Source organism: Mastigoproctus giganteus, chromosome 5, assembly GCF_048544385.1.
Source record: "Mastigoproctus giganteus isolate SK-2022 chromosome 5, ASM4854438v1, whole genome shotgun sequence".
NCBI classification, from domain to species: domain Eukaryota; kingdom Metazoa; phylum Arthropoda; class Arachnida; order Uropygi; family Thelyphonidae; genus Mastigoproctus; species Mastigoproctus giganteus.
In genome coordinates, this window is record NC_143579.1 from 52,860,146 (window position 1) to 52,871,562 (window position 11,417).

The 11,417-nt window shown below is 37.1% G+C and overlaps 1 protein-coding gene across 1 annotated transcript in view; it reads left to right on the forward strand.

Moving 5' to 3' along the window:
• The window catches only part of LOC150085393 (protein Wnt-4-like), a 229,132-nt gene extending 223,723 nt beyond the window's left edge, over positions 1 to 5,409 (forward strand). The window contains exon 4 of the mRNA XM_090373197.1: positions 4,270 to 5,409. Within this exon, the coding sequence (XP_090229323.1) occupies positions 4,270 to 4,737 (468 nt within the window). The 3' untranslated portion in view covers positions 4,738 to 5,409. The remainder of the gene's footprint in view (positions 1 to 4,269) is intronic.
• Positions 5,410 to 11,417: the final 6,008 nt, after the last annotated feature.

An 11,417-nucleotide genomic window follows, 5' to 3' on the forward strand; every position in this document is an offset into this window, starting at 1 on the left:
AGTGTTCATTTTATACTTGAATTAATATCAACGCTGTCAGTAACGGTTTGAATAACTTGTAGTTCAATTAGCATCAGATAGCTTAGCTGAAACGTGCCAATTCCTGCTGCATTTCACGCGTGTAGTCTGGGTAAGCTGCACGAAATATGATTGTATTTAATTTATCTCATGTTAAGTGTACTCTAAGATACCTGGAGAAACTTAAGATAGTTTTCTTCTGGACATATATCCTCGCTTAAATTTCAGGCATCCTTGTCTAAACTCATCTCAATATGACAATTACAGAAAATCCTCCCCGGAAGTGGGCGGAATAGATGACTATTTATTATAATTGATCACTAAAATGCCAGTGTTCTTCCATTATCATCAGTGTTCCGCTGGGTGCTACCCATAAACAACCAAAATCGTGTTTTTAAACTAAGTTCTAAACTATTGTGTGTATTTTTTGAGAGAGAGAGAGAAAATACTCCATTTTTGTCCAGTTTCCCTTTGCTTTACATAAACATAATCCCTAGTTCATTTCAAAACAGTTTTAAAATCAGGAAATAAACCTTCTATTATACTCAGACAACCACATAAGATCAGAAGACTTCACAAGATAGAGTTAATCCAAGAACATCACCGTGTTCAGTAGTCACGTGAGCTTGAGCCACGGTAATTCAAACGAGAGAACGTACTTCTCGACCACTCGGCTACAACAGCTTTCATTTCGATGACTTTCCCATTATTTTTAGTTCATTAGTAAGCTTAATAGTTTTAGTGAGTAGAGAATATTCTCTAAATGTTCTCAATGATATTCTGAGGGGGGGGGGGGAATATTTTTTTGGAGTTCTGTAAAATTTTATGCGCATGAATTAATGTTGTATTTATTAGTCAGTAAACAATCAAAATGTGATTATTAGGAAAAAATTATACAGAATTATCAATTCTTAATTGGTACATATATTTTTCGAAACGATATCAATTTTTATCAATTTATTTCAATATAAAATTATTTTTTGACTCCTGTATTGTCCTTCATATTACGCACAAAGCCAACACAGGCCAGACAGACTTGGAACCTCAGCTTTTCAATAAAAGACAATTTCAAGATTAATTGCTCCTTCCAGTGTATTCTTTTGAGTACAATAAATAGAGATTGGAACTTGTCAAAAAACCACTGGTTTGAATGCTTCTGTAAGAATACATTAGACACTTTGGCATTTTCTTAACTACTTTAATTATCAAAGCTGTCGTTCTAGCGCACTTCAACCAGTGGGATGGGGAGGAGGGAAACCCACAAGAGTTAAGACAGCACTAAAAATGTCCATTGTCTCCAGTATGACAGATGACTGTAGTGAAAGTTAAAGAAAAACATCTCGCAGTGCTTGCTGGCAACGACTTACGGCTTCGGGATAAACACGTTGACAGTATGACATTGAACATTACAAGTTGCGTGTGTGAGCTGCATGTACTTCTATTCGTCGGGCCGACTGAGATATTCAGAGGTCAGTGAGCCGGCTTTAAAACATGCTTAATATGTATTCGGTCAACTGAGAATAAAAATAGAGAAAGATGTGCGCACGCTACATTGCAATAATACTTTTGCAGAGCATGACAAATTGAATAGGTGTGTCGAAACTTTCACATAAAGAAAAATATACAGAAACCTGGGGGTGGATCAGATAGGGAACATATAGTTAAGGAGAGTGGGAGTTCCTGTTTACTGTTTATACATTGTAATCGCCATTCCCTCCCCTCTAGTTTAATAGACAATATTTGTCGAACTTTATACATACATATTCATGCTTTTTACTTACATAGCATTAGACATACATCAACTGAGATCGCTACTATTTTAAACTATTTTAAAAAACAGTTTTCCCAGCTGATTTGGTTATTTCTACATACAATCCTTTCATTTTTTTACTTCATATAATGCGAGTGGTCTGTGCATAATAGAGTGGTGACAACATAGCCAAGTTCTAGTTGGTGTACTATCATAAAAGATGATATGAACGCAGAAAAACTGTTCATAAAAGAAAAATATACGGAAATGTATATTTATTTATTCAGTAGAACTGCTGGTCTCTCACTGACCTGCTAACAGCAACGGTTAGCGGGTCAGTGAGATGGTACATTCAATGCTTACAAGATGAATTTCCGTGTGAATTTTATAATAGATGCATATACATTATACTGTATATGGCATATAGAAGTCGGTATGGAAGGAGCAATGCTGTTTTTGTTGTTGTTGTTGTTGTAGGGTTTTAGGAGCATTGGCGACTAAGGCCATATTGCTTTGTGTATACTGTCTGTAAATTGCGTGTGTTTCGAGGTTTATTTTCTGTTTGCTGAACGAAAAACTCGAGTTTCCGGGAGAAAAAACCATGGTACCCTCGCCTGAGACCGACTAACTCAGCCACGTTGTGAAAAAGGCCCATAAAAATTCCTCACGTCATCAACGGAGGACTAATGCATTATATATATATATATATATACAATTAGGTCTATATACAAACTCTATCACATGCTATACGTGCATCATTTTAATCAACTTGCGACGCCTCCGTAGCCAGGTGGGCAGGAGCAGCAGTGCGTAGCACACGGTTCTTGATTAGACCGGGGTTCGAGCCCGTGACCACCAAATACGGAGGATGCGGAAAGGTCAGGGAATGACCACCGCATATCCCGGAGCAATATGGCCTTAGTTGCTAATGCTCTTCATTAAAAACCAAATAACAAACAAACGATCAACTTTCGGTATTCAGAAAGTGAAAATATCTCAGGGCGCAATGCAAGTTATTTCAAACATAATAAATGCAATCGTAAGAACTTTTCTCAGAAATTTAGTGGTTAATATACATTAAACATATGCAACATTATAATAGTTTCTATGGACCACTGGATTCTAATTAGTCACAGTACTCTTTTTGATTTTTTAAAACTAATTCTCGGTTATCATTCTTCCTTCAGTTTTCTCTGAAATGTTTTTTACATGTTTTGTTGGACTTTTGTTCTGTACTTTCTGCTATTAGTATACCTATGTAGGTCTGTTTTCACTGCATTAACAATTAACAATGTGTTTGCCGGAAACATTCCTCTGATGGTAGCGAGGTTTGAAGGGATAAAACTGAGAGGTAAATGACAGTTAATGGAGTTTCTTCTGTTTTCTTTCTGTTCTTAATGATTTCTGTCACTGAGGGGGCATCATTCCATCCAGTCATTAGTTTGGAGAGCGTCGTGATGTTTTCTTTATCATTACACTATGACTCCAAGGTCCAATTTGCAAGAAGTGTAAATCTTGAGATAGCGAAAAACTACAGATCCAGTTTCATACATCTCAAGATCCAGTATTCTGTGGAAAGCACTTTGATTTCATAAGCACTGATCTAATATTACAATTTTCTTATTTTCTTTCGTTTACAGCTTGGCTATCAGGGGTTATGCGAATGATAGACAAACCTTTTATTATGCAAAAAATTAAAAAAAAAAAAAAGAAATATAGAATTTGTCTTTTTTTGATTAAGTAACAACAAATATCCCCTAGCCTACTGTTTTCTAGAATATTATAAATCGCTTTCGCTTAAAAGCATCGCTGAAATAAATACCAAAAGAATACAATATTAAGAAAGAAAACATTTCTCCGCTTAGGAGAAGTACATGATGAAATACATCAAGTTACTTTTAAAACACGAATTATCAGTTGGCCACACAACAAGGCATCATTATTGTATAATCAAATTGACAACAAAAATGTGCAGCTATTTTTTAAAACTATTTAGTGGCTGCACTAAACTACTCCCATTCCTGAGCACTTTTAAGTGATCAGTCCTATCCTTTGAACACGGATTTGATTACAAACTTGTTTCAGAGGGATGTTTTCACGATTGCTCCTCAGCAAAGACACTACTACAGTGGCTGAACGAAAGAGATGCTAATTTCAATTTATAATCTAAAAATATATTATTATTAGGTTCGGTCGAAGCTATTCAATAAAAATGGAATAATGCAGTCAACCTCGAATTATGGTCCACACACCCATTGACATATTAAACGCCCTTAATGCATCTTGTTCCTGATACTCTCATCCCCACAAGCAGAAGCGCTTTTCTGTGAGGAAGAAATGTCCTCCCTTATGGCCAGTTATATTCAAATATAATTTGAGTGCTGTGGTATGATTCTGCTGTAATATTATTTGTTGTTCATTACTACTGCTGTAAACATTTTCATTATATAGAGTTTAGTACGTTTAAAACCTCAATTAAGATGCGATTTCTTCTTTTCCAGGTGATAGAGTACAACATGAAGATCGAATGCAAGTGTCACGGAGTTTCGGGATCCTGCGAGACGAAGACATGTTGGCGTGCCATGCCGAAATTTCGAGAGGTCGGATCTATTCTAAAGGAGAAATTTGACGGAGCGTCGGAGGTACAGGTTCGGAAATTAGGGAAACGAAACCAACTCGTGCCTGTGAATCCGTTTTTTAAACCGCACACCGAAGTCGATTTAGTGTACCTGGACTCGTCTCCCGACTTCTGCGAGCGCGACGATCGCACCGGATCGCTGGGAACTTACGGCCGTTTCTGCAACAAGACGTCGCGTGCCATCGACGGCTGCGAACTTCTGTGTTGTGGAAGAGGCTTCACGAGTCGAGTAGAGCCAGTGAAAGAGAGGTGCGAATGCAAGTTTTATTGGTGCTGCTACGTTAAGTGCAAGGACTGCCGGCGGGATGTAGAGATTAATACGTGCCTCTGAGGAAAGCCGTCGCCATCTTTTGTAACATTTGTACATAAAAAAATCGTCCACCTGCGCATGCTCACTGACTTGGAAACTTCGTGAAACTATGTAACGCAACTTACAGTGCAATCAAAAGACATATCTCACACCACAATCAATAAACAAAAAAGGACTTTTTTAACTTAAAAACAAGCCGTAAAGAAACTGTTCACGGATACGCCGAAAGTTAGACTGTTGTTGTGCACGTGCTGGCGAGTGACACACGAGTGATATATTTTCGGACGACCAATAAGTTACGGGCTGGCTGACCAAAGTGTGTCAGTTGAAGAATTGTGGCAGTCATTCATCATTGACTACAACTGTGGCTGACGGTAATGGACACCGAACTGTTTCCTGTTTTTGTCTATTTATTGATCAACGCGCTCCCGTGCTCACGTTCGAAGCAGCCCTTTATCTTTTCTCCCTCCCTCCTTGAAACACCATTAGACCACAGTATAAATGATCTTGTGTTGTCGGCGGGCTTGTCAAATAGAACTAAATGGAGAGAAGCAAGGCCCACACAAATACTCTGTCGTATAGTACGTAAATTCGGTTTCTGGCTCCATCTATTAGAAACACACCTAAAGCCATTTATTATATTTTAGCTACCGGAAGTGAGCGTTCTCAGACAGGTCAAAGGCTTCTTTTTACCATGCCACGTTTAAAAGACTAACGCTTAGCCCTTCTCTAAAAGTTGACCAGTTTTTTACTTTGGTATTGTTGATTCGCGTCTGACAGTTGGGCTGATGTATGGATTTTACAAAATACCCAACTTAAAAAAAAAAAAATAATAAGAAAAGAAAAGAAAAGCAAAATAAAAAACAGGTACTTCGGATTTTCAGACAGATTTAAAAATCGAAAGTTTATCTGTCTGCTGTAACAGTTAAAAATATTTTTGTTCTCTTTTGAAGGTTCGATAATGGAATTTTATAAAAGTTTTGCAAATCCATTAAATTCAGTTATTTCCGCTCAAAGTTTTTTTCCCCCCATTTTATTTAAATGCAGATACAGTAAGTTAACATCTTCTTAAAAGAACCTTGAAGACGAATCTAATCGTGTTTTTACCTAACGTTGAAATGACCTAACATTAAGCATTTCAGAATCTATGCTGTTTTGCAAGTTCATCGATTTGACAATCCCGCTGACATATTTCAAATGTACTTTTTACTCCTTCAAGCAGTCCGTAGTTGTAATATTCGTAAAATGTGATGTGAAAATGAAATCTTTTTGACAGAAACTACTACACCGCCTGTATCTGTACAGTTAACACCTTGGAATAAAACGGAAGTTTTCGCCTTGTCTACAAAACCATTGGAAGTGGAACTTGAATTCTTAGACACGATAAGTGGATGGTGTCACGAGCAACAAATTTGTGGTACTGTATGTTTTCTCTAACATGGGTATGGAAAAACGCTTTAACACAATATAAAATCAAACTCAAAAGTAGGATTTATGGGCTGTGTTGTCTGAAATAGTAAACAGACATTATGAAAAACAAAGGTAACACAGTAACAATACAAATTAAACGACTTCCATTTTTAAAAAAAAATTATTTTGGATTTTAAATGCATTTTCTTCTACCATTTACAAATAATGGTTAAAGCAGGAGTGGTTTTTTTTTTTTTTTTTTTTTTTCTCCAGTTTTTAAGCGTTTTTAAAAGTTGATACTCGTAACAGAAATCCACCAGTACAGAATATAATAAATAAAGAGAATATTTTTTTCCCATGAAGTATATATTCATTCCATAATTACACATATCACTAATATATAGATATCTTGCTTTTCGACATTTTACTTGTCTTATCAGAGCCACGGCTAAAGTGCTTAAAAATAAGCATTCGAAGCTATCAAAATATTGCCCTGGAGAAATATTGACAACTTCGTTTTTATAATTTTTTCTTAGACATCAAGTGATGTCCCTTGAATGTAACTGAACAAGTACTAGAACTATTACACTGACCATTACCAAGATTCGGTCAGCATTTAAGAAGTGCGCTTCTTACATCCTCCTAGAAGTATTTCTGCACACAGAAGAACACGGAAGGTTATTCAGAGGTAGTAAAATTACTTGATGGAAGAAATTTTGAGATTTAACACGGATAACTGCTCCATTCCAAAATACGCAAAATTTGGATTGTTTTCAACGCTCTGGCGAAACTCTTTACTGATGGCCTATTTAAATGACTGGTTGTCGAACCCGGAATAAATATGCAGACAAGAAACTATTCATTGCATATACGCACCTCTACTACATCACAAATACGCGGTCCGCACTTTCAGATGGCAAACGCATTAAAAAGATTGACCAGTTAACCCCCCAGCCCCCTTACTATTTGGTCTGTACCGACAGTTTCTATCTATGACGGGGCTATTTATAACTTTCGGAGTAAGAGCCTAGTGGAAGGTGGATCAGCATATTGCAAGTTTTCGATTTTTCGTGGGAGGCGTGGTGGATATTCGAGGATAGACTAAAAGGTGCATATTTTTCTATTATGAACTTCGGGTATGACTTCGTGAGGTCGATGAATACGCGCGTAAATACGGTGTTATGATTTGCAATAAATGAAAAGTAGTGCAATATTTTACATTAGCACACAATTGAAATAATGATGATTGAATCTATTTCAAGTCTAACCTGCACTCAATGATTTACAGTTAATGAAACCAAATGGAAGGAAAGTTTTGCGACAAATACTGACGATATTGAGTACAACGCTTAGACAAGCCAACCGACATGAAGTAAGCAACAACCGTTGTATCAGAGAGCAGCTAATCTCTGATAATAGTGCTAACTTTATCTTTTTGTGCATTTAATTTTTTGGTAATTCATAATTTTTAAATTAAATGAGCAGCCAAACTGAAATTATATAAACCGGCAGGCCAATTCGCAGTAGTATTCAGTGTTTTAAACACGAAGAACAGCAATATTTGAAACGGAAAGGAAGTGTAACTTAATCCTATCTCAGGTTATTTTTTGTTTTTATCTTACAGAATTTAAAGACGAACTTAATGTTGAAGGCCAACCAATCACATTCAGTGTGCTTCTTTCAGTGTCTGGTTCATTGATCATTCCAAACTCCGATGGCGCGAGGCGTTATCTTTTATCAAGACGCACGATGCATCCCACACCATCTATCTTTGTATATTAAAGCAAAGCAAGTCGTTAGTCTTAAAAAGTTCACCGGCGATCAGATCAGTGACTTTTTCACCTTTCTACAGTTGCCGTGACGTTGCCATGGTTACTGTAGTGTACTTTCTATGATGCACTAGGTGACGTATCGCCTCCTTAATGAAATAAAACATTTAAATAAATAGAAAAGGCATTAGATTCTGATACTTTTTTCTTGCTAGAGACACGTAGGCTTTTAACAATCAAGAGGGTGGCCCAAAATGATTCTGTATTCTCGAAAACTTATTTCGCGTGAAGTACTATAAAGAAAAATATGTTGGCAGTAAGGATGTTGGTACTACAGTTTTGCTTTGAACTTTTCCTGTGAGCTACTATCCTTGATTACTGTTGCCTATAACTTAGGATAAAAGCCAATTATTATGCGCTTCGTGTATTTCTTAAGGCAGTTTATTTTTTTAATGTCTTGATTATTTTATATGAAAATATCCTTTTAAATTTCTCTACTCATCCATGGGACACTTTATTTATAATATGGTTAGAGTAGTAGTAGTAGTGGTAGAGGCGTGTGATGTAAGAGAGCAAGCTTATGTAGTATCAGCCAAAAAAAAAAAAAAAAAAGCATTTCACACATCCATTCCTTCTAAATATTTGTCCAGTTCCTTCTTGAATTTATTTAAGCTATCAACTTCCACAACAACAGATGGAAGTTTGTTCCAGCAATCAACTACTCGCTGGCTAAAGACAATTTCCGCACATCTGTTCTATAACTGTGGTTCCTCAATTTGAATTTATGCATCCTCAGGTTCGTAATCTGAGCAATAGGAAGAATCCCATCAGAATTGAGCCTGCTCAACCCATTAAAAGCCATATACACCTCAATCAGATCACCTCGCAGGTGCCTAGTCTCCAGATGCTGCAATTTTCAGAACTTAAGATTCCCTTGATATTTTTGTTGTTTATTCAGGTTTTTCAACCCGCACAAAAAGAAACGTGTTGCAGACATTGGTGCAATATGTCCTAATATGGCTTCAGTATATAGCGCTCTCCGTTCATCAACATTTATAGCGCAAAGCAGTTCACAAGATGTGAGTGATTTAGAGACAGCTTTAATTTCCATGTTTTGGAATTGTACTCGCACATAGTACAGTACTTCTAAATAAAAAAAAAAAAAAAAAAAAACAGCTCCTGAAAAAAATTTACCTCCTTCTAGCTGAAAAACTTGGGAATTTTTCTATATAAAATCCGTATCAGCAGAATCATTGCATGTACATGTATTGGATTCTACAACTTACATTCAGAACTGGTACGCTGCAGAACCCAATACAAGTACTGTACTGTACTGTACTGTACTGGTGCTATTATTACGGACTTAATATGTTTTGAAGTCGCTTAACCATATAATTGCATATGCAGTATCTCCGGTTTTACTTGCGGGAATAGCACGTAACTTGGTTGGCGTGCATATCTGAAGCTTAATGGCAGATGGCAGCACACGTCACGCGCTCGCGAAGTCACTCGCAAACTAACGCTATTTGCTTCCCGAGTAAGTATGACATTAACCCTACAACTGAGATGCATTATTGCAGAGCGATATTTCAAACTCAGTTCCTCTGTAGAAGTCACACAGGAATACAGACAATATTTCAAAGCACACAGGTGATCAAGTAAGTCAGCTTATGGGAGTTGATTAAAAAAAAATTCGTGTGATTGGCTGTACAGCCGACAAACCGTAAAGCGGTAGCGATAATTGTTGGTTCGTGCGTGTTTGGCACAAAATGGCAGACACTTCAAACAAGCCTTATCACTCATTGTGACCTTATACAACAGATCTACATGTCCACTAAATTATAGGTTCTAGCAAGTATAACGGGAGATAGCTACAATGTTATGAGCTTAAAAATATCTTACAAATATTTTCGGTAGTCGTACTGAAAATATTTAGAGGGGGGGCTCAAAATTGAATTGCGCCTGGGGACTCTCAAGTGCTAGTCCGCCACTGAGTATCAGTGCCCACAAGTTGCAGATATTCTGAACTCATCAGTTTTCCAAAATTTTTTCGGCATTTTACAATAATTAGCAAAGCTTCGCACAGTTGTAACTTCTTGATAACATGGAAGATGTTACACGCACCGTCAATTCGTGCTTGCATGTCTCCTCGTATCATGACTTTCTGAATGCTGAAAAACATACTCAATCCAGATCAGTGTCATAAAACTTGATCGTAAAACCCCAAGCCTGTCTATCTTAAGTTGAATTTGTGCTTTTGTTCAGCATTCAGGGTATTTTAAGTGAATCGGACTTTTACGGTACTACTAAAATTATTAAATCGAGATAAAGGTCACTTCACATGGACAAACGAGGCAAAATGAAGGTAGTTTGATGAACTACAGCATGTTCCTTCATACAGCAAGCTGGTTGATAAAATTCAATGTTGGATTTAATATTAGAATTTAAAAAAAATACTTTCACTTTCAGTTTTTATATTTAGATCAATTTTTTAACAACGAGTAAATACTAATTTTAAAATCTAGGATTTTTCAAATGCCTTTCCCCAATCCTCTCTGGCCCACCCTCTGCCACCGCGGTTAGCACAGTGGTTATAATCACTATTTTTATCCGAGTGGAAAAGGCCTCGGTTCGAATCCCATTAATGACTCAAGGAATTTTTATCGGTTTTTTTCCCACAAGGTAGCTGAATGAGTTGGTCTCAGGCAATGGCTGCGGGTTGCTTTTTTTTGTTTTGTTTTTTTTTATTCCGGAAACTCGGGGTTTTCGTCCAACAAAACGACCGAAGAATACACCCAATAACAGCCAATATACTGACACCTCACAGGCTTAGTTGCCATGGTGCTCAACGCGTGCGCGCGCGCACACACACACACACACACACACACACACACACACACACACACACACACACACACACACACACACACACACACCTAACCTAATAGCTATTCCACTTTGTGCATCCTTCTCATGAAGGATGTTCTAAGCGCCATTTCAGATAGCATGTGAAATTTTCCTTTCACAGGTTTGAACACAAATAAAATTTTAACTAGTAAAACAAACAATGTAGACTTCAAATACTATTAATTTTTTGGATTTAGAAGACTAGAGTTTAATTTTATAATCTGGTTATAATCACGACATGTATTCCGCGCTTCCGTAGCCAGGTGGGCAGGAGCAGCAGTGCGTAGCACACGCTTCTTGATTAGATGGGGGTTGGAGCCTGTGACCACCAAATACGGAGGATGCGGAAAGGTCAGGGAATGACCACCGCATATTCCCGGAGCAATATGGCCTTAGTTGCTAATGCTCCTAAAAACCAAATAATAACAACATAACAACATGTATTCCGCATACAGTCATGAATTTAATAATTCTACACGTAATTTAAAACTGGCACTCTCATCCAGAGATTTAAAACTATAAACCTTGTTTATCAACAGAACACATACAGGAGTGCGTAAAATGAAAATGAGAATCTTTTTTTTTTTTTTTTTTTTTTTTGGTAAAACTCCAGAT